Here is a 24,978-nt window from a genome sequence, read left to right on the forward strand (position 1 = left end):
AATGGATCGCTTGTGTTCATTGCTTTATCAGATGCAAATAGAACAGCTTGAGGGGGAAAAACAAGATATCAGTGACAGGGCTGGCCAGGTCTGTGCCATTAGAAGAAAATGCAAATGGAGCGGAGTGAGCTCGAACAGAAGGGTCAGGTGACAGAGGGCGACCCGGCCGGCCTCTTGGAGTTAGACCTGCGACGGCTGTGGATTTGCATTGATGGATCTTCTTTCCATTGGCTTGTCATGTATCACTGCGCAGGCCATCACACATGAGTCATTAATCAAATGACGGCTCCATAAGCAGGATCGTTTTGACTGGCCAGGCGCCTTGCCTCTCTCGGACGTGCCATTCTTGAGGGTTTCGTCCAAGCCTGCCACACTCTGGTTTACGTCATCCGGTGGCTGAGTTTCACATCATCCCGTGCAAGAGGCGTCTGCTTATATATATTTTTTTTGAGGGCTTAAGCTCTGCCGGCGTGACGATGTTTGCATGCGTGTCCGGGTTTTGATTTAGTGTTGGTTCAAACGTGCACAGAGACTGAGTGTGTCCTTCTTGGAAAGATGCTAAATTCATTAAGATTTTTCTTCCTCTACTCCTCGTCTTTGTCCATCAGAAGCACCATCATGGGTTTTCAGGCTGCTTCCTGTTCGAATTCCTTTTCTTTTCTGCTGCTCTTGCACACAAAAGGTGGCTGCGCTTGGGGTGTAGTGGTTTTGAAATGTGAAGGGCCCTTGAGATCCGGGCCCTGTGTGGAATGGCGCAGGGGTTTGTGTAATGTCTCCAGCCAAAGCAGGCCTTTATCGAGGGCCATGAGGCCTAAATGGCCTCTCTTTGGTTAAGCACAAAGACAGCGTTTCTGGGTATTAGAGAGAGACAGAGAGACTGGCTAATGATCTAAAACCCCTCCAACACTGTGGCACGGCCGCTCTCAGCGCTTTTGCCCTCAGATAATCATTGTTTTGTGTCTCAGGTATTTCTCCAACCCCCTGAATACCCTCTTCCTGGCCTTATTACAATGGAAGCAAGGAAAATGTTCGTTGAGATTATTGGGCTGCCCCGAAATATTGTATGTCGAAAGGGGAAAAAATAATGGAGTTAAAAAAACAAAAAAGCCGCACTTCAACTTTGTTTGGAATATTTGAGTACATGCGCACTATATAGTTTTTTGAAGTGCATGGAAGCATTGATCAAATTGATCCCTGTACTAGTTAGACTGAGAAGCAACACATTAAAAATAAAAACAGATGAAGGTGGATAATAAAGAGCAGAGCTGTAGAAACCTTGTGTCTGATTTGTTTTAGTTTCTGAGAAGATATAATAAGTTATGAATTAATCCTTTGTATTTTAGCTGTTGGCCATTCATCACTATTCTTATATTTTTTTATACAAGCATTTAATAAGACTTATTTTTAAAAATTTAATGTCATTTACACACTTAAAATTAATTGATAGCTGAATTTTAAGCAGTCGTTATTTTTAGAATTATTGTAGTATACTAATTTTAATTGCTCAGTGTTGAAAATAGAATGCTTAAAAGAGCAACATTTTATTTCTAAAAGGTTTAAACATATCGTAGAGAAAATGTTCTATCTGTATGGTAAAAAAATAATAATAATAATTTGATTTCAAACTTAAATGTCTTTTTTCATTTTTTTTTTACAGCCAAACTTACCAGCCAAGAATCTTTCAACAACTTCACCAATAACAACATGGGTAACCCACGTCTGTCTTCGTTACCCAGTTTGACGGTTGTGCTACCACTGGCTCAGATCAAACAACCCATGACCTTGGGCACCATCACCAAGCGCACAGGGTGAGTTTCTACACACCATTTAACACTTACATTCACAGACCTTTCACTGTCTATTAAAGAGTAAGTTCACCCAAAAAATGACAGCTGACATTTTTTTAACATTGAAGAAGATTTAGCTGAAATTGCGGTCTTTGTTGATTCATAAAATGCAAGTAAGCAGCTACTGACACTTTGAAAATGATAAAACAAATTTTCATTAGCAATATCCAATGCTCCTGACTACATTGAAGACTTGTGAAGCACAAAAAAGTCTGTACAAGAAACTGAACATTGTTATTTTTAAAAGTGAGTAAAGTGACAGAAAAAGCTTAGTTAAATCATCACATCCTACAAATTAACTGTAAAAGGAAAACATTTCTATGCAACTATGAAAATTAAATTTTGTGAAAAGAAAATCTTGAACTAGAAATACTTTTTGCAGACTTTTTTAGTCTAACTACCTGACCTAGTAGTCGTTAGGTCAGGATCATTTTTTACCTTTGTAATTTGGTTTGCTATGACTTTAAACCAATATCATCATGGAGTTGACATTTCTGTTCCGTTTTAGGTATTTACTACTTAATAAAAATTGGTTTAGTAATATATTGGATGTGCTTAATACATCAACTGCACATTTAGCTTTTGTTGCCGAACAATAGTCAAACAATTGCGTAAAATATAATTGTTGTAAATCACTAGACATTTAAACACCATGCCTAACCATAGCTGGCGATAGAATTTCTCATTTGCGAGAACTGTGTTGGAGGATTTGAAATACGGCATGAGTTTGCATGAACTTTTGACTCTTGCTCAAGCCACTTAAGTGTCATCAAACCGTCATTTGCCAGATGATTGCCTGAATTTACACAAACATGCAAACCTGCTCTCTCCCGCATATGGATCTTTGCTGTACTCGGTCGTTAGTTCTCAAGCCAGATGTATTACAATCACTGGACCTATCATGCGGTCGCTCTCCATGTAACATGAACATGCCGGTAAAGACTGGCTGCCATATCGATGACTGCAGTGCACATTTACATACCGACTAAACATAATTATGACTTATTCCAATTGTTTATTTTTATTTAAATGCAAAGTTTGAATGGGAAATTCGCTAACGAAACAGTGGCACGTCTGGTCAACTTTTAAACAGGCCTGCAGCTCATTGTCATTTAGAACACTTTGGGCTGAGGTTGTTTTAAGGGCTCTCACTCATCTAGTTTGGAACTAAAGAGTCGTCAAAAGTGCATCAGCTGCATGTTTGAATAATTCAGCCTTGCGTTTGGTTAAGTTTCTAGCTTTAAAATCCCGACTTGCTCTCAGTCCTCATTTTTTCCAATAGACGTGCTGAGTCTGAGGCTTATACATTATAACAGAGTTGACATCGCGTTGGTGTCCTGTCCTCAAGTCCAATCCCATTTCATCCCTTATCCTTCTTTCCTTAGCTGAGTCTAGCATATGTGGCGGCAGACAAGAGACATCCTATGTTGTGCTGAACCGTGTTGTGCGTCTACGTGTATGTCAGTCAGTCAGCTGTTTGCACGCACACACCTGTCTCTGTTCATATACTTCTTGCCCGTCAACATGCCCAAAAAATTGTACCCTCAAATGTGCAGCACTCAGAGCTGTGGCTGGGGAATGGGAGATTGTCCTCCTTACAAACAGAACCTCTGTAATAATGAACTGGACATTCTGTGTTGTGGCTGAGTCAAGCGGGCTGGTAAAAAGCAAGTGTGGTTTTACACTTGGTTCAGTTTCCTAGTCCAGAGATTCTCACTGCATGCAGCTTGACAAGACAGTGAGCAAGTGAACACATTAATGCAAAGTTTCAGCATATCTACACCAGACATGAGGGGTTTTGCTGGCATTTAACTGGTTATTGTGTTTTTAATTTGCATCTCACTTCTGAGATAGTAGATTAGTATGATTGTGTACTGTAAAGCAAACTGTACTAAAGTTTGCACAGCATAGATTTGAGATTTTGCTTTTATGGATGGGGTGTTACTTTCCAAATCCCCAATTCTCTACAATTTACATTTTAATTTTAGCAATTTGTTTGGATTTCTATTTTTTTATTCAGACTACTCTCTCACTATCCTTTAACTTAGTCCCTGATTTATCAAATCGTCAGATACTCTGGCATATGTATATATTTTTTGAGGTTGATGTTAGGGCTGTGTGATTTGGGGAAAACATCTAATTATGATTTTTTTTTTTTTTGATGGATATTGCGATTTCGATTTGATTTTTGATTTAAATTTGTAGTCAAGCTTCAGCTCAAAAATCTGTATTGTAGCTTTTAAAATGCATTGAGTGTTAGTTAAAAAAGAAACTGAAAAGAAATGAACTAAACATTTATTCAAAATGTTTCTAAAATATTCAGAAATAAAACACCAATTTTTCTCTAGAGCAAACAGAAAACACAAATAAAATAATCTTACCTTTCTGTAAACAATTTGAACTCAAATTAGGGAGATAGTGTGGCTCAGGGATTCTCAACCGGTGGGCCGTAGCCCACTAGTGGGCCTCAATGATCCTGCAGGTTGGACGTGAGATAAAAAAAAAAATCTCAATATTATACTATAATTTTTGGATTTCGTTATTATATGCTATATTAAAATTATCAAAGTAATGCAATTTATCCTCTTCTCTGATTGATTACTTAAAACTTGGCGCAAAAAAAACCTTATGATCGCTCTGCAACTAGTACACGCAAGTCTGTTAATGCACAAACTATGAGTGAAGTGAAAGTGAAAGTCTCTCTTTGTGTATTTTTGTGTGAACAATTTAATATATCCACATAGTTGTCCAAATGTATGTTTTGTGAGTGTTTATAACTGAGGCGTGCCCATACAATGGGGATCTAGGGAGGCTCAATGGTGTTTTTGCCATAGAATGTAAAATAAAATTGCATAGGAGCTTCATAGGTGCTCTTTAGCTTTGTACTTTAAAGTTAGCTCTAATTTTAGGCTTGTTTTTAGTTTTTAGGTTTACATTTTTAATTATTTTATTTTATTTGATCTTATTGTACATTATTTCAGTTATGGAAAACTTTTTAATAATTACCTTAAACGTGCTAGCAACCACTAGTCTATACTGTATTTAGTCTTTTAGATATTTTATTTCAGCCACGTTTGATATAGACACTTACCTAATGCTTTACTCCCCTAATGCTTAACTAACTGAAAACACTCATTGTTTAAGAGAGATGTCTAAACAGCAGTGTGAGTCTTGCTTTGTTAATGTACTGTGCTCTTTCAGGGAGTTAGGTCATTGTGTATGACCTTCTTTTTCTGTGAACCACTTCAGCTGTTCTCCTGATTTCAGCTGTCAAATCAGCCACTGCAGTGATGTTTGATATCAGTCCTGATGACATCGTTGCTACTTTTGCATGTGTCTGCTAAGTGATTAGTGCGCTTTCTACTGCTTTATATTTGTACCTTTTAAAAAATACATAGTCACTTTAGCCAGCTCATGACCATCATTTTCTGTCACAGTTAAAGTAAGATTGTAGTGATGGTGCTAAAATGAGATAAATCCCAGTGATGCTTGCTTGGTTCATTAATGACTTGTTTCTACAACAATTTATTACTGTCTTTAATTAAACGCCTATTATTGTGTGGAATGTGAAGCTGCATATTTTAAAGGATAAAATAAGCATATTACCTGTAGATTAGGGTTTGCCCAAAGTTGGTCCTGGAGGCTCAGTGTCCTGCAGAGTTTAGTTCCAACCCCAATTAGACACACCTGAACCAGCTAATCAAGCTCTTTCTAGGTATACTAGAAACTTCCAGGCAGGTGTGTTGAAGAAAGTTGGTGCAAAACTATGCAGGATCTCGGCCCTCCAGGGGTTTGGGTAACCCTGCTGTAGACGATGGCTGTTTCTCAATATGCGTTCTTCAGCGATCTTGAGTCCTCGTGTTCGCGTGTAACGTCATCATAAACTGCCAAAGATCTGTTCCAAAACTCAAGACCGTAGGAATGGAGGATGTGTGAAAGTTCCTGGATGTGTTCTTGATATTGAGGATGCACTAATGCGGGCTTGAGCACCAAACTCGCTCTGGAAGTCCCAGAAGTCATTGCAACTGGAGTTAGGAATGGAAGCATTTTATATAGATTTATTATTAAAATTCTGAGATATAACTTATTTACCTCAGGAGTTTCCCTGAATTTGAAAGTAAACAATAATATGAAAATCTTAATATAGGCATAAACATATTAAGGGTGTTTATTTGCTAAAATTCACAATAAAATCCGTTTTATTTGTATTGTGAAACATATATTTGTAAGGTATTTATGCATAGTATATATTGTGAAAAGGGAAAAAATAATAAATTGTGTTATGAATGCTGTAATGTTTAAATAATTTCCTGTTAAAAAATGTGTGAATGTCATGTGACCATCAGGAAGAACCAGGGAAGAACGCAGCATCTCATTTGTCAGAGAATGTGTTCTCTGTACTTGCGTTCTCCTGAGTTTGTACTTCCGAGGTAACTTGGCAAGACAGATTAAAATAAAAGTGTTGCCTTTTCTGTTAGTGCTTTTTAATAATGTGCTAATTTGTCTTTTTCAATTCTGATTGATTCTTGCTTCTTTGTTGTGGATCTGTATTTGACTACTTTCCTGTTTTAGGTCTTTTTGAATTTTTACAGTTTTACTATCGATCTTACTTTCAAGCAACCAATTCTATAATATTTTAAAGCTTTATTTTAAGAGCTTTTACTTTAGCCAAACAGCATGAAAGACTTTGTAGATCTATAGATTTCTAAATAAATAAATTATAGTGAAAATAAACAGTGTAAATAGATTTAGTGTAAATGGATTTAAAATAACATTATAATCTGCAAATGATCATCCAGTGTAATGGTATGGACCATGATTACACATTTAGCTGTACATTACATATACCAGATTAAGAATTGCAAATTTATTTTCTAGTTTGTGGTGCTATGCTATGTTAAAATGACTCTGTATATTGTATATCTTGTATTGACATAACCAGGGGATGTTGGTCCTGACAGTTTATTGGAAGCCCTTTAGTATAACAGGACCAGGGGCGTTGCTAGAGTCGAAGGGAATAGGGGCTTAGCCCCTAGAAGTCCTCCACCCTCCAGCCCCCATTAAAAAAAGCTTAAATTAATTCCGCTGAACACCCCCTGCAACAGTAAATGGTCTATAAATGTTTATCCAGCCACCTTAGGTATTTTCACTAGAATAAAGTAGATTTATAATCCGATGTCAAGTGATATAGCATGTTAAAGTACAATATAGCTATAAAATAATAAGCTAGATGCACTAACTCACTGTAATTTAACTATTACAGAAACAGATTTGACTGGCTGTGTTTCATATCTAAATAAGTATGTCTAGATATCTATATCATATCTGGTAAGCTATTACAATTTATGTTTTTCTGAATAATGTTTAAACATTTATATGACGCACATTTTATTTCACCAAAACTACACACATTTTATACTGTGAAAACAAATATTAAGCTTTATCAGTAGTTGGAACTATTCAGTTTTGCAAAATAGTTGTATTATAACCACATTAGCTTCATCTCCTCAAAATAATGAATGAATGATGACAGTGCAGTGGCTGGATTTTTTTTAACAATTGCAATAGTCCCACTTCCACCTGCCAGTAGAAACACTAAAATCTGCATTAAGATGAATGGGCATGATGTATGTGGTCAAGTTTACTGATCTTAAATATTTGTTCATGGTATGGTAACTTGCCAGTGAAAAACCAGTGAAATGCCAAAGTAAATAAAAACAATTACAAATAATAAAAAAAATGCTGGATTTTTGAAAATATAAATCGATTTTAGTAGTTGCAAGAAATTGTGATTACTTTACAGGTGAAACTCAGTGTTTAATATATGTTGTTAGTAGATAATAATATAAAATAAATACATTTTAAATGGGTTTTATTTAAACATTTTTGCTGACCAGATTCAAAATATTTGGACCACCAGGCTGAATAAAAATCCACAACGCTGCTCTCATACAGTGGAGTGTTAATGTGTGTGTTGCTGGATGGATGGATGGATCTGACCTCACAGATGTGGCAGGCTTAGTGTAATACGTGAATTGAGCTGCTTTTGTGCCATTGTCTCATAGTGCCGTAATGACCGTATGAATAGCTTAAAGAGCTCGGGTGCTACCCAGCCATGTGACATGTCACAGCGTAAAACATTTGCACAAATCACCTCTTTTTAATGCCTTTGGAAGTGCAGCATTAGGCTCACGAAAAGCAGAGAGATAAATGTGTGAAAGATTATTTTGCTGAAGTGGGGTTATTGCCCTCAAAGCCCACTGCTGTGACTTCTTTCTTCCTTTCAACAGGCATCCCCCCCCAACCCTCTCGCCCCCCGTGTATAAATTTCTCAGGAATAAAGACCCTGATAGCACTCTACGGATTTGGATGAAATCTGCTTTTTCACTTGCTTTTTATGTTATTGTTATGGTTTGCAGTCAGGTCTGATCTTATTAGAAGTGCATGAACGTGTCATGTGATGGATAGTACAGTGTTGTCCTACTTATTTCAATGCAGATGTGTTCCATAATCTTTTAAAGACGTTTTATATCTCACAGTCGCCAACACCAAACTGATCATCAGTAGCTTTGTTTCCCTCCATCTATTTTTGAATATCGCATAAAAAATGTGTAATGGAAACGCCAAAGATGGAATTTATACTTTTTATCCAATAACCCTTGTCCACTGTTCACATTTACTACCCTTTTGTTATGTTCGGGATAAAATCATCTACTCAATTAAACTGCTGTAAAAGTGCATAGAATAATTATTTTTTGAAAATTTTTGGCATAAATCTGTTAATCAACCTCAGGCCTGATAAAAACTACTTCGTTGTTTAAAAGATTTAATTGCCAAGTTTACAAATAATGTCACTGATTTGCTGAAAAAGCACACAAAACGGCGTATTTTCAGTGTAAAAAGTAAATGTGGGCTGTATTTTATTTTATTTTTTACATTTTTCACAGTCTTGGACATGTGCAAGATTAGTAACAACATTGGCTTTGATACATTGTTAGATTTTTTTCTCCCTAATTTATTGTTGGTGGCTGTTTTTGCCCCATTGATTTTCATTATATGCATTTGATGGTGCATAAATACACAGTTTTTGTTTTTATTTACATCATGTAGTTCTGAGAGATATGCATATTTAGATTTTTTTTTTTAGACACATCAAGGTGTGCGTAAAGGTCACTCTCACACTCTTAATGCTTACTCACACTATGCTATCCGAAACGTGCCTAGGCCCGTTTCCCGCCCGGTTGAAAGAGGTGGGCCTGAGCGCGGTTTACTTGGGCTTTGGCGTGGTACGATTGTAGTGTAAGTGCAAAACGCGCCAAAGCCTGAAACTGAAAGCGATACGTGACTTTATGGGACTGTTTCGTATGGATTTATTAACCATTCTTACTGTTCAGTGAAAGCAAACTGCCGTAGTTTATTAAAGACGCAAACGCCTATCTAAAGAGGGTGATAGTGATGATCAACTGTAAAAATTCCCAACAGGGAAAACCAGCAACAATCAGAAATGCATGATTATATGGTGTCCATGTTTTGTAATCAAAAAAGTGTGGTTATAATGGAAGTCAACGAGGCAATCAGCCACCAACAGTAAATTAAGAAAAAAAAAAAACATTTATCAAAAACAATGCATCAAAGACAGTGTTTTTTCGCATGTCCAAGACTTAGAGTTTAAAGATTAAAGAGTTAAAATCTTGTAATTTTCTAAACAATTTAGTAGTTTTGATTAGGACTGAGAATGGTTAACAGATTTAAAAAAATGAAAAACTATAGATCTGATGTGTTTTTACAGCAGTTTAAGTTAGTGGATGTTTTTATTATGAACATACCAAAAGAGTAGTAAATTTGGCCAGAGTGTATTGTTGAGTTTTTTATTTTTATTTTTTCAAACCATTTTCTCAAATTTTTTGTCAGAATAAGATTTGTCACCACAAGTCATTCTACTAGCCGAAACACAGAAAAAAGTTATGACCAAATTAAGACACAATATCACCCCAGAGTTGATGAAAACATCTCCAACAGTACAAGGGTTAAGAAAAAATGTGATTAAACTACGATGGAAACACATTTATCAAATAATTTTTGTCACGTGATTTTGTTCTATTAGATCGTGTGATTGAAAAATGTGTGATGGAACAGCATTGATGGACAAACATGTTGTTTCGATAATTCTAAAATCCCTTAGTCAAAGTCCATCATCAAAGTGGTTTGGTATTATTATTTCCCATAAACAGTCCCATAAAAAAGTCTTAAGCAGCTGCGTTTCATTGTGATTTGTCTTCCTCTTCTGAGGCGCAAGTAATTTATTATACAGTATACTGTGAGAAAAAAGGGCCACAGTGGCTCCTACCACAGCAAATTCCATTTTTCTTTTAGATATTTGGTGCCAGTTTATCAGGAAGTGACAGTTTTGTTCACTTTGGCTACATTTACACTGCCAAACTTGACGGTCAATTTCGATTTTGTGACTGTATCCTATCATTTTCTTTTCTTTTTTTTTTTTTAATGACCCGCTTACATCATCTTTCAGTGCTTCCCACAGGTTTGAAACATACATGCGGTTTAAGCCAGATTGAAACGCACCTTTTACTCACGGCACATGGTTAACTACATGACTACATGCGACAAAAAAAGTGATTTTTAACAATATTTTAATTTATTCAATTTATTAATTGTTTCTTTTCAGTGGATTGAAGTTTTTTTTAAAGACATTAATAAAATAAAATAAAATAAAAAGATGAAAATAATAAGAAAAATCCACTATTTGTTTTACTTTTATTCTATTCAGGATCCATGTGCACCCACTGACAAGTCAAATCTGCTTCTGACTTTTTCTACAGTTATGCCAAAGCATGCTATATATGTATAAAATATGTAATATATCAACATCATTAAAGAAGTATACAGCAAATGAGAAATAAATGACAAAAACGACTTAAAACATCTATGGAATAAAAATCTGTAAAAAAAAAAAAAGTGTTTTTTTTTTTAATAAGGCAAATTAGTTAACTAACCATTTCTAACATTGTACAAACATTTTGCAGCCTGTTTAGATGTAATTTCGTCCTCTCTGAGTAAATAGAAAAGTTCATCTGAGTCGTTTAGATCAAATAATTAATTCTATAATGTTTCACTTGCTCATGTGGCTGTACACGTGCTGTCAGCTGCGAAGCCATGTGACAGTAAACAGGCTTGAAATAAAAATGACAACGGCTTAGAAAGCGAAACCAAAATATTCAGAGATTTAGAAACCCCGGACGAACATTTTTAAGTCCCAAAAACGCACATCTCTGTAGATCTCTGCAGAGCATGTGATTGTCTGTGAGAGTGTTGACAGTTCTCTCACACATACAACGAGAAGAAACGTGTAGGGTAAGAGGAGATTCTTAATCGTTAATCGATCACGGATGTTTGGCTATTGGACGGATACAAAAAATTGCGAAAGGATGATGATAATAATAAAAAATGTCACCAAATATACTTGGGCGACCGTTAATATACCTGGGCGACCCGCCCAAGTAAAGCCTGTGTGTGGGAAGCACTGTCTTTAAAAGTGATTCGTATCCGATGTCTGTATTTACACACATGCACGTGCAACAAAAGATCAATGACCTGTAAAACAATTGCCGACTGACAGCTGTGATAATAAAAGAGTGCTCTTTTCTTGATTCTTATATATAAATTGTTCGAAGGGTTAAATTTTTCATTTTAGCAAGCTGTTTTGCTCTAGTTTATGACAGAAAAGTTCTCAATTGGCCATGTTCTTTCCATTGTTTTTAATGACGTGCGTCTCGCATTGACATGGAGAAAATCGATTCATATCAGATAAATTTCCACATATAAACGAGATCAGAGTCTGATCCGAGTAAATCAGAATCTGTTTTTTTTTTTTTCCTGCTTACAAGTACGTGGGCTATATCACAGTCTGTGCCACATGGAAGAAAAAAATCTGAATTGGGTCACTTGAAGCATGCAGTGTAAATGCAGCCTTTGACTCATTGGATAGAAGCTGTGCTTTATTTGCAAATGTTTTATGTGATATTCCAGTTCAGTCTAATTCGCATCAGCAAATTGAAACATAGCTACTGCTGCTAAACAAACCCAGCTTTAGCATGTTTTCACCTCCATGGAAACACATTCATTTAGCGCTGGCGTTCATCCATTTTCACAGCTGGATATTTGCTGAGTCCATTCAGCTGAAGTGTCTCACTCGAGGGTCGTACTGTGCCACTTGAGACGCAACTAAGCAACCTGCCGATTTGATTGTTTAGCTCGGCCCCTGACGTTTGAGTATTTCAAGCCTTGTGTGTGAATATGATTCATTCATTATACAGGACGTAAAACCCAATGGCGATTCTAAGCCAAACTTAGCCTGACCATCGCTCATCTTTCCCCGCATCTTTTGTTTGATCTGGGAAAAGCTTTGTGATAGAGGTTTGCTAGTGAGAAAGATGCGGTGTGTGTGTGTGTAAAACTGTAAGGTTTTGTTTCACAGACAGTGATTCACCCCTACTGAACAGTAAAGTCATCCAAAAGGCCGCAGAGTGTACAGCGACTTCTGCCAGAGTTGGATTTCATGTCCTTTTTATTGCTTTTGGGAAACACTATTGGCTGTAAAATGTTTACGGTCATCCATTGCTCTGGCTGTAGATCAGGGATCCACTTCTCCGACTAACCCTTCAGCATGAAACAACATCTCTCACAGCATCTTACTTCAATTAAACCACTATTGAACTTCTATTGAACTGTCAGACTGGAAGAAACTGACCTCATGTCTCCCATGCCGCTCCTAAATACCACCAATGGAGCTATCTTGAGCCATTTGATGAAAATTGAGTCACATATACATGCTTTTTTTCCACTATTTTGAGCTTGTGTTCAAAGGGAAATATGCTAAAGGCCGTTATTGTATGGCTTTTTAACTTTATGTATCATTATACCATAAATGTTTGCCCGGTCCAATTAATAATAATGCTTTTCCCATTTATCTCTGTGTATCTGTCCCTTCATGAAGACCCTACCTCTTTGGGGCCGGATGTTTTTCCATTAAAACTCCATGGTGAGTTTTTCCAATTCACTCCCAGCATGCTTTGTCCTCGCTTCAGCAAAACGACTGCGTTCATTCCATCTTTCATTCGTTTCCAAGAATTTTTTTCTGTTTTTCTTTTTAGTTTATTCTAGCACGCAGTGGGAAGAACCAAGAGATATGCTTTTTTGTTGTTCTGTTTTTGTATGTGGATTTGCTGTTTGGCTTTTTGTATTTTTGTTTAACCTAATTTGATTTAATCAAAATTGTTGCCTGTTGATATTCTATACAGAAAGGTGAATTGTAATTGCTGGTGGTCATGTATAAACACTTACATAAGACATCAGTTTGGCGTTTAAAGTTAGTCTATGTCATTGAATTCATGGGAGAGAGAAAAGAGTTTTTCTTTTAGAGCACATTGCAAAATATTGTGTTTTGCTACGTTTCACAACATCAGAGCTCTGTTTGTCAGTCCATCCCGTGGTTTAATCGGACTTTCCCTTCAAAGTGGTCGTTCCTTTCCTGCTCTGTTTTTTTCCCAAACAGACGACTGAGGTTGTTTATTCAAAAATGCCTTTGTGTTCGCATTCACATTGCCATCGTTATGATTTTATTGGCTGGTGACATTTTGAATAAGGGTGAAAAAATGATTGGTGCACCGCGCGCAGCTCTCGCCGATGGTTGAGTCAGATGTGTGCAATGCGGTTGCAACCATTCATCTTCTTCACCCTTTAATTTGATGTGACAATTTTATTTCGACAATGCATAATCACTGGCTTGAGTCTATAAGATGAAAAACACAGATATTTTTATTAGATGCAAACTCAGAAATTTGCTTTGCTATCACAAGAGAGTGATTATTATCGATAACAACACCCTTTCTCATCTTAAATTTTTTTGATTCACTTTAAATGTTGTGTTATACTTTTTATTATGACTATACTGTACTATACATTTTAAAATATGCGTATTTGCACATTTTCTGTCTTAGTTTTTCCCAGGCTCAGCTTCAAATATTAAATCTCCGCAAAATGGTCTTCCCCATGTCCTTCACCTCCTAAAATGAATGAATCACATGTGCCGCTGTCCTTCCTCTGGCTTGGGTTTCAGCTTTTGTTGTGGTATCCTCACATACGTTTTAATTAGATCTTTTTCCTGCGCTGCTGTACTGTGATCTCAGAGGACGTATGCATTTCAAAGCCTCATCATTAACATGATAAATCTTAATATTCCCCATAGCTTCCTTTTGACTGGGCTAGGCACATTAATTCGGCACACAACTGGAGCTCCACTTTTCATCGGAAACATATGATTGATTTAGATGTTGTATTAAATGTTAATTAGTTTTTCCTTTTAGAGAAGTGAACAGTGTGCTTAATATCACATGGATGTATTAGGGGAATCATCAAGTGTTCCAAAACAAAACACTCCCACGCATGGTAGGGAAAAAAAAGATGGGAAATTGCAGCTCAAATATGAATGGCAGAACATAAGATTTCATCATTAACAGCTTAGGAGATTGATTAAATCATGCAAAATGCAAGCTTTTTTTTAGCTTTATTGGTTCTTGAACTCTTTTTCTTGTTCCTTTTCTACATTATATATAAAAACATGTAATGAAGAGTATATTCTGATGTTTTAAATTATATTTAATGCAGTTTCATGGAGAAAATGCACAGTTGCCTGAGCTAAAAAAAAAGAAACTCACAAAAGTCTGTTATACTCTGTAAATGTGAATGAAAGTGTGTTAGCATCACAAATCTCACAATCACTTGTAAATACCATAAACAGCTGCATTCACACCTGGGGAATGCATATTTTCCGGCATCTCTCTAAGGGAAAGCGAAATCATGCCGAATCAGGCACCTTCCTCAACTTTCTCCCAATGAGCTGGAACGCTGGAAATGGAGGGGAAAAGTTTCTGTTTCTCTTTTAGCGTTTGATGCCGGCCTCCCAAATGGCTGCCACAGTGTGTGTGGACCGTGGCCGTGTGCCCGAGCCGTGTCCGAGGAAAAGCTGCTGTGAGATAATAAATGTGACGTTGAGAGATATGTCTGCATTTTTTGAGACCCTTTCATGAGCGCTGTAACACGGGCCCTGTTGCCTGATATACACCGACCATATGGTCAGCTTGTCATGTCAAGTCTCCCGATAAGTTCAAGTGAGATCCATGCTCATTTTTTGCAATTTTAAAGCAAGCCGTCGCATTTGTTTGAAAACAAATGGGGGCCGCCTCCATTCCCCCCCATTTCGCCCCCTGATGGCGCCTTGTCTGTGGCCGGGACTGTAATGTGGCCAGGCTTTGATGGTGGACATCACAGATTGAATTATGCCCTTGAGGAAAAGCTATTAGCTCACGTCAAGAGTCCTCATATGTTAAATTAAAAGTGGAAATGACATGCAAGGAGTCTTTTCAGTGAATTAGTTAGAGAGAGAGGGGAAAAAACACTCTAGAAGCAGCAGGGGAAATGCCAATAGGGGGAAGACGAAATTGGCTTCTGTTTAGGAGCGTCTGTCTTCCCTTCTCCTCCATCTCACTAAATATGTTTATGTTTCATAATTTATTGATTTTCGGATACATTTTTGTGTAAGCCGCTCCCCATGCCAATATTTATTTAGAATAATCCGTTCGCTCAAATGGCCCGCTGAATCACTGCAGCTCGAGTCTTACAAGCCACTTTAAGTGAGACGCAGAAGAAACGAGTGATTTCAGATACAGACAAACCAGCTCCAGCGGTCGCTTCGAGGAAATTCAGATGTAGCGCTAGTGTAAAGTGCACTCAAATAAGAACATGTTGACCAAATCATCTGCTGACCGAAGCCTCTTCAAAAGAGCTCTTACCAAAGTTGGCCAAGCTTAGTCCGCCGCTAGCAGAGTTATGCCCGGCTTTTAGCTCAGACTGGCTCTTTGCAGTGTTCTTGGTCTCATCATCATTACTGGCATGACATTATATACCTTTTAAAGAATATTTCCAGATATATTATGCAAAGCACTCAGAAACAGATACAATTTCCTCTCGGATTTGTGGTGGAAAGCGTCAGTCTGTGATCTCAGAGGAATAAATGTTTAGTGAGTTTGGTTTTGGTATTAAAAACAGCTGTTCATTCATCCTTTGCACAGTGGTCCTTCTAGAAAGTCCTCTTCCAAACCTGAAAAAGCCAGCTCTTCACCTGCGTCCCAGACTGGAAAACTGCTTAACTCATTCACTTTCCTTGCTGCCTTGAACTCTGTGGTGGGCAGGAAGGATTTAAATGCATTTCTCTACGGTCAGTGATGGTCAGGCCAACGGAAGCAGCATTTGTAATGATTTCAAGTTATCAAAACGTCTGCTGTCGTCTTCTCTCCTCATTATCCCACTTGGGATTGCTAGTTTTATTTTAGGTAGAAAAAGGAATCATCTACTCTTCTCTTTACATCCTGTGGTGTCTTAAATGTGTTTGTTTGGTACAATTTTCCCCTGTACTACATTAGCTATGCTTCCATCCAACTTTGTGAATTAGACTTATGTACAAAACTGGAATATTGGATCAAAGATTTGCGAAAAAAGCACAGTTTCAATTCAATCGAAGTCGAAGAGAAGAAAATCGTCACTTCCTGATAAACAGATGAACAATATCAAAAAGAAAAATTCTATTTGCTTTGATTAAAGAAGCCACTGTGGCCCATTTTCTCATATATAAAATTATTCGAAGATAAAGACAAAGCACAAAAAATGCAAGGTGGCTTTTGCAGGTGCAAAACTGCTTTTTGGGAGCGCAGCCATTCAAGTAAAAATACCAAACAACTTTGATGATGGACTTTGGGAACTGATTTTAGAATGACCAAAACAATCCAGCAGGCACAGTATGTCAACATGATGTCAAATTGACATTGTACCCCAATATCGTGGGACATACTGTAGCATTTTGTTTGGAAATGAAAATCGGGTTGACGTCAGAACCCAACATCAGGCCGATGTTTTTGTCCAATATTGGACAGATGTTACGTGTTGGATTTTGTTTACCATACCTGATGAAAAGTCAGTATTACGTCAATATGAAGTTGGTTTAAGATGTTGGCTCGACATTGGATTTTGGTCACTTTCCAACACAACCTAAAACCAACTAAATATTAACGTCATTTAACGTAGTTATTGGACATCAAAATAACATTGTCTTTAGACGATGGCAACCTAAATATAATCTAATATTAACGTCTTATGACATTTTGAGTCTGCTAGAAAAATGTCAGATGTGCAATGTGGTTATTAATTGTGTTATCACACAATCTGTTAATCCACTTGTTAAGTTATGACGCATGGAATACTGTTTCTGGGTCCAAACCGCTACTCATTTGACTTGAAAAAATATTTGTTTATGGCCTCTTTTTAGTTATATTTTTATTATACTTCGGTGCACCATGATGTAGACAATTTGGTATCGGTGCAGTAATAGATCATAACCAGTTATTTTGCACTGACGTCATTTATATCATATGTGCTATGTCGCCGTAGCTTACTGTGGTGAGGGAGGCGAGCGCAAGTATTTACAATGCTCCAACTACTTAAAAATGCAGTAACTGTGTCACAGCGATACTTGTGGATACAGACACGAGCGCGTGTCTACAGAGCAAGTTTTCTCCACCGCGTCTATCATGGATCTGCTGTGATCGTCGCTGCCATTTAACAGTGTCCCTCATCGGTAAATAGTGCTAGCGCATAAGAGCCAATCTCAGCAATAATTATGTTACAAATATGTTTATAAATTTTAATAGAATTGCTGTGCTTTGAAGAAAATATAAAATTGTGTTTGGAAAGCATCGTCAATGCGCCATGATGCACCAAGATATCGAAATTTAACCGAATCAATGGCATGATAATTGTAACCAAACTGTGAGACAAGTGTAGGTTCACACCTCTACATATTACACATTAAAGTAAATTTCTTACAAGATGATGGTGTACACAACAGTCTCTGGACTTGCTGCTTGGATATACTGTATACTGTATATTACCATCAGGATTTTCTAAAGTATTACATCGCTTTGTAAATGTTTACTGTATTATTATTTTGTTGATTTATTTGTTGATTTTATTTTTTGTTTTTGTTTTTGAGCCTCCCCGTACAGCGTTTGAACCCAGTAGCTGCTTCACTTGACGTCAGTCTTAACAAGTGAATACACAATTACATACATTCTCTTTGCTGGAATTTAATCAGTAAATGTTTCCATTATAGTTTATGCACATTTTTTTCTTATCGGATAAAAAGTTTATCTTGCTCAGTTGTGCACATACTGTAAGTTTTCCAACATTTCAAAATACATGTGCATCTTGGCATTTCCATTTAAGCATTTTTTTATACTATATTCCAAAATGCGCATAATAAAAGGTGGATGGAACATAGCTTTCATGGCTGCTCCGGTCTAGGTGATATACTGACAAACCGCTCGTATCTCCTCATCAGCCATGTGTGTCACTCAGATGTTTAGTTATTCCTCTGTCCAACAGCAATACATTCGTGCCAATATCTCCCTGCCTTTCTTGACTTTGACTTTAGTCTTTCCCGACCAGCAGTCCTCGTCTGGTGTCGGCTAAACAAAGATGTCAGCATCACTCCTCGTCCTGAGAGTAATTTACGACTCGATGACAGTTTTAAGGGAAGTGACAGAGTGAGAGTGCAGCTCAGCAACAGGTCACTCAACACCTATTAGTGTAATGCAAGGCTGGAGGAGTCCCGGTTCAAACACTGGACAATTCATCCACATTAACTCCCAGTCCAGACTTCGCAGTCTACAACAATTTCATTACAATCGGCAGTTTTGTTTTGCAGTTATCTGCTCTTGTAATGCATAATGACTCAGGCTGTCATTCAATTACAAACTTGAATTGAATTAATTATATAATGGACCTATGCATTAATCAGATTCATAGCCATTAATCACGTTTATTAGTGGTCTTCAAGCTGAAAGGCGATGTCTGGAGTCTGATTTCTGATTAAATAAGTTTGAAAAATATTCTGAAAACAAATTTAATTAAATTGTAAACATTTCTCTTCAAGTTTTTTCATCTAAAATTGTAGATATAGTTTACCAGGTGATATTTTTAGTTATCATTTATCGGTTTGATACATAGGTTCAGTGCTCAAGCAATATTTTTAATGAATACAGCAGCTTAATATTTTAGGGGAAACACACACACAAACAAATGTTTCTACATATGTATGGAAACATAGATTTTTTTAAATGTATTGAATAAATATTTTAAGTTTTTGTTTATAAATAGGACAATCAGAAGATCTCAACCATTACTTTTGTAATGCATTTGTTACAGAATAAAAGTATTAATTTGTACTGGAAAATAAATGTTTTTATTTTCTTTCTTTCTTTCTTTCTTTCTTTCTTTCTTTACATGAAAACATCAAACTTTAGATTTAGTTTTTATCACATGGTTTATTGTACTGGAGCTTTGAAAAATGCATGAAAAAATAGTTTTGTTTATATTGCGTTTATTTTATAATTATATAATTAAAAAAATCTACATCAGATTATTAAATATATAAAAATATTGGATAAATGCTAAGTTGTTTCAGTTTTTAGTGTTTTTTATCTTACGGTTTTTATCATCTTACTCATTATGTACCTTATATTTTGGCTTTTATAGACAATCAGTTCTGTTATCAAGTAACTGTTTTGAATGCACAAATGTTCTTTATTAATTGTACTTTTTATCATTGTAAGTTTGGTTTGAGACAGATTGCTTTAAAAAAAGAAGCTCTGAAAGAACTCGCATTTCTTTATTTATTGTCATTTTATTTTGTTTTATTTAATTCATTTTATTTTATTTTAATTATTAATTAATTATTATTTTTATTAATCATTTTAATAACATTTGTTATTTATTTTACAACAGTAAACATTACAGTTTCCTTCTTTCTGTTTTTTTTTAACCCAAACCCCACCCCAAGACCAGAACGTATTGTTAATTTTTATAATAGAAATTTATACAGGTGCAATAATTAAGGATTAATTATTGAACTGAACTGAACTGAACTTAAACACTAAAAAACTGAAATACACTGTTCCAGTTACTATGACCATTTATGTGAAGCTGCTTTGACACAATCTACATTGTAAAAGCGCTATACAAATAAAGCTGAATTGAATTGAATTGAATTACAGTATATTTCTTTTCTGATTCCTCAGTCTGATGCGAGTCCTGATCACATCTTTTGTTTTCCCAGTGTATGTATAAGAAGACAAGTCTTAAAGCAAGTTTAAAACAGGAAAACATTGAAGCATTACATTGTTTTATTTTGCTCTCTTTCCTTCTCATCCTTTCGTGCCTATTTGAATGTGTATATGTGTGCATGGCCGATGGGATCAAGAGGGTGGTTCTGTGTGAAATATCCAGTATAGTGAGTGTTTCTGTAGTCTGTTCTTGTATGTTTGAGATACAGAGGGCAGGTTTTACAGTACAGAAGTCGGACAATCACCACATGGCTGCTGTTAGAGGATAAATTCCACATGCAAATTCTCATCTCTTGGCTCATGACCTTTTTTTTCTCCTTGCAGCCTTCAGATTTTACTGACATGAAGAATAATTCAATAGGCCCTAATCATTTTTCTCAAATGCCAAGACTGGAACGAGGCCTTTTAAAAGCTGCTTAAAAGCCTACATTTGAAGCCGCTTTATAAGCAAATGACAGCCATTATGTGGTGTCTGTACAGGCTAGACTCCTGGAGTGTGCGTGTGTGTCAGTGTTGAGCTTTAACAACATCATTATACACGCTGAACAGAAATATAAAACAAGATCACAAAGAGATTTAGTGAGGACAAGCTTTTCGGGTTCGGGCAGCTGTAGTGAAATTGTACTTGCTAAATAAAACTTAACTTAAATAAAGCATAAGTGAAATGGTAATCCTGTATTAACAAGATAGATAGATAGATAGATAGATAGATAGATAGATAGATAGATAGATAGATAGATAGATAGATAGATAGATAGATAGATAGATAGATAGATAGATAGATAGATAGATAGATAGATAGATAGATAGATAGATTTTAAATAAACAATTTATATGTGTTTTTAAATTGTATTAATATGATAATATTTTTTCTTTTTTTTACCTGCATGAACTACAAATGTGTGGTGTATTATTTAATTCATTTGCGAACAGTATTTGTTATGTGGTTGGCTAATTTATTTTAAATTTTGAAACTCTTCATATACAGGAAATGTCCCGTCTTGATTATTTACTGTACATCACAAATGTGTTTCTTTTCATGTCAGTGTTGTGGCTTTATTTATTTTTGTCCTGGATGCCATTCCCCCAAAGAAGATGATTTTCTTTAGTTCTCTTCTTCCTCTGTGTCTTTTATCATAATTGTCATTTGTGTTTTTTTTTATATTGGAATATTTTCTTTGTAGCAAAGCCAAGCCGCCTCCCCAGATCTCCCCCAGTAAGTCCAGCGGTGGAGAGTTTTGTGTGGCTGCAGTATTTGCCTCATCCCGCTCCTGGTTCATCACCAACCCCAACATCAAAAGAGAGAAAGGTTTGACATAGCTTAGTATCAGTACATAAGCGTATTATTTAGATCTTTACTTACACAATTATATTTATACAGCTCTGGAACAAATTAATAGTAAACTTGACAACTCATTGGATGTATGATTTATAGTTGTAAAATGCCAATTTTATTTTGTCAAGTGATGATAATGATGACAGTTCTCACATATTTTGAATAAAAATGTTGTAATTTAGAGTTAAAAAATCACAAAAAGGTGTCATGCTTTCAGGCATGTTTCAGACAGTTGAGAATTAAGTATTTGGTGGAGTAACCCTTGCTTCCAATCACAACAAATGAAAACATTTGTTATTCAGCTATAAAAACTCATACCTGGTAAATCTAGAGAAGCTGAGAATTTGTGCTCCCTCTTTTTTAACCATAGCTGTATATATGTTTTGAATATTTTTTTTTTTCTGTTTGAGTTAAACCAAAAAAAAAAAAAAATCCACAATAAATGAATAAACCTCCTGTCGATGCTCTTTTCTAAGCGTGAATCCGGTGTAGAGAAATTGTTTGTCTTTGAAAGAATTCTGAGGTCATTTTAAAATATCTTACAGTATCCTATCCTTTAATAACACTACTTTTCTTCTCTCTTAGATCAGTCTCGCCAGGCGGTTGTCGAATCGCTGTACATCCTGAGTTGTTACGGCAACCTGGTGGAGCACGTTTTGGAGCCTCGACCAATCAGCACGGCCCAGAAGATAAGTGACGACACGCCTTTGGAGCTGAACACCTGTCCGAGAGCCTGTTGGAATCTAGCCAGGTCTTGCCCCGCGGCTCTCAGCACCACACCTATTTACCTGCTTTTACACTTCACCTTCAGTTCGACAGAAGCACCTGACACAACCCGCTGCAGTCATATCATTTACATAAAACAACTTATATGGCGCCTTAATGAGGGCAAGCAAATGATTAACGTCATGGCTTGTCACCAACCCAGACGCTGAGCGCAACCGTAATGCAATAATGCGAGGAAAATGGAAACAGGCAGGGGTTGCTCTTAGAATGGCTTTCTGATCAGATTGTACATGTTAAATGAATGTATGTACCGAGCTGTATAGCCTGTTCAGCCCCCCACATGAGATGAGCCAAATGGAAGGTCCGCCGGGCTGCAGAGAGTTGGAGTCCATTATAGCTCAGCTGGAGACTGTTATATACATCTGGCCCTTTGAAATGCGCTTCCTAAATTGATTTTTGTGTTTGTTTTGAGTAGGACACCGCAGTGGAATGAGCTACAACCACCTTTCAACAGCAACCACCCCTTGGTGCTGGCCTCGGACTTTGTGCAGTACTATCAATACCTCCTGGCTGGATGTAAGTTTGTGTGTTTGTGTGTGTCTCAGTGGAGATGTTTGTTTTTAACTCTTTGGTGCAACATAACACAAAAAACAAGCACACAAATGAATAACATACTAAAAGACTTAGATCTTAAATATGCAACAAGGTTGTCAAAACGTTCCTTGTTCACAAATTAAAAATGAAGTTTTATAAAGCAATGCCAGTAGTTGGCGCAGTCACTTTGTGAATAAACACTGTAGGCATACATCCCTTTTGTTCCCCACTATCTTTAAGCACTCATGCCTTCAAAATGAACATATAATACATTACAATTTTCAAAAAAATTGTAGTGTACACTAAGATAGCAGTAGAAGTTTTTAAATAATGCATATTAAAAAAAAACATATTTAACAGTTTGGATTTTTAGGTCCCCTAAAATACAAATAAACTGCTAATGTCTAAAACATTTATTATAGCTGAAAACTGGTTGCTTAAACATCCCATAAATCTCTCATGTTTTCCTTTTTTTTCCCATCACAGCACAAGAAACATGCACTGTTAACTAAAAGTGCAGTGCAAGACAATAGCATACTAAAAAGTATATAATAGATTAATATACAACATTGTCCTCTTTCAATGGGCCCTACCATACAACCGGTGCGACACGTGTATTGCACGATTTGTTGCTATAGACCAGCGCAACCTTAATTTTCATTGTGTGCACCACATTTATTAAATAGTAAATCCATTTGCACCACTTTGTGGACTAATGGGTGTGCCGGTCTATAAGGGAGGTGTGTTAAGGTACATTGTTGGTACATTGTTTTTTTGAGGAACTGAAATAGACTGCACCATTGACCAACTAAAAACAGACTGCGTTAGTTATGCGCCTATGTAGGTCTAAACACTTAAACATTGCTTAATACACAGGATGTACAGCGACACACACGTATATCTACATGTAAAAAAATAAAGGATTAAAATGTTACAAAAATGTTTATTTTCTACATAAATATAGAAACCACTACCTCCATGCCTTCTTCATGTCTGGGGGCTTTTTCAGTTTGTTCATGACAATTTGCATTAGTATAATGTTATTATTGGCAGTATTATTTATTATATGCATATTTATATTTGTTTTAATAAAAACAAGCTTAGATTCACCATATGGTGCATAAAAATAGGACGTGTGTTTGGATATAACTCAGTTTTGCCATTGCCATTGCTGGAAATTAAACAATTAAACAAACCGAAAATAAATATGTAGGCTGATGGATGTATTCAGTGGAGTGTATACAAAACGCTTTCTTATTCACAAAAGTAAAGGAGTAAAGTAAAAAGAAAGAGACTGAATGGAGGAAGCTCATTGTTTATCCTGGTCCGTTTAAGTGGTTGTAGTGAAGCGTTCAGTTTTTCCAATAACAAAGTTCGCTATGTAAATAGCAAAAGCACTATAAGTAAACAAGCACTGCTTATTTTAACCTAATTAGAATAAAAACATAAATATTATCTTTTGATATGATGCACTTTAAGAGAAAAATGATGTCCATATATGTGGACTCATGGTCCGAATTTACATAAAACACTTTTTCCTGGCTGTTTTGTAATGCATATTTAACATAGAAATTTTTTTGAACATGTTTTGACTATCAGAGAGTAAAAACTTATTATTATTATTTTTTTCACATTTTGGACAGTTAAAAAAGTGTTTGGGACATTTCATATGCTGCAAAACAGTTGTGGGATGACACTGTATGTCTGTTACAAAATGTAAAACATTCAAAGTATTTTAAATAGCCACTTAAGAGCTGAAATTTGCTGTCCATTTATGTGGCCACTAAGCACTAGGAGGTTATAGGAATAGGGGATGAGACTCTGATTGGTTTAATGCATGTTATCCTCAAAACACATCCATAACCCATTAGGAAAATAAATACAACCCTGTTAGACCATGCGCCAGGGTGCAAACCATATTTACTTCATGTTTAAAATAGTAAAAGTGGATTTGGACATACCCTTAATGCTTTTGCATCATTGCACTTTAGACTTTGCGCCTAAATCATTAAAAGCAGAGACCTAAGGGATCCTCACAATGGTGAAATGTGCCAACTTCCCAGTAGTTAGTGATTTAACTTTGTAAGAAACACTACACACCTGAGAACATACTCATAGTTCTGTGGTCCTGCTTGGTTGTTTTAGTTGTATGCACTTCATATAAACATTTTTATCAAATGAATTTTTCTTTAGTTTACATGAAGACAGTAATGTTATAGGTCTCAAA

General features: G+C 36.2%; 1 protein-coding gene across 6 annotated transcripts in view; it reads left to right on the forward strand.

The window, feature by feature from the left end:
* Nucleotides 1–24,978, forward strand: part of bcas3 (BCAS3 microtubule associated cell migration factor) — a 402,243-nt gene that overhangs the window by 108,614 nt on the left and 268,651 nt on the right. For 5 of the 6 annotated variants that reach the window (NM_200622.1, XM_087282563.1, XM_087282565.1 and 2 more), the window contains 4 exon segments: nt 1,658–1,808; nt 21,280–21,404; nt 22,017–22,182; nt 22,633–22,733. In NM_200622.1, coding sequence (NP_956916.1) covers nt 1,658–1,808; nt 21,280–21,404; nt 22,017–22,182; nt 22,633–22,733 — 543 coding nt within the window. 6 annotated transcript variants of the gene reach the window in all.

This window comes from Danio rerio, chromosome 15 (genome assembly GCF_052040795.2).
Source record: "Danio rerio strain M-AB ecotype USA chromosome 15, GRCz13ab, whole genome shotgun sequence".
NCBI classification, from domain to species: domain Eukaryota; kingdom Metazoa; phylum Chordata; class Actinopteri; order Cypriniformes; family Danionidae; genus Danio; species Danio rerio.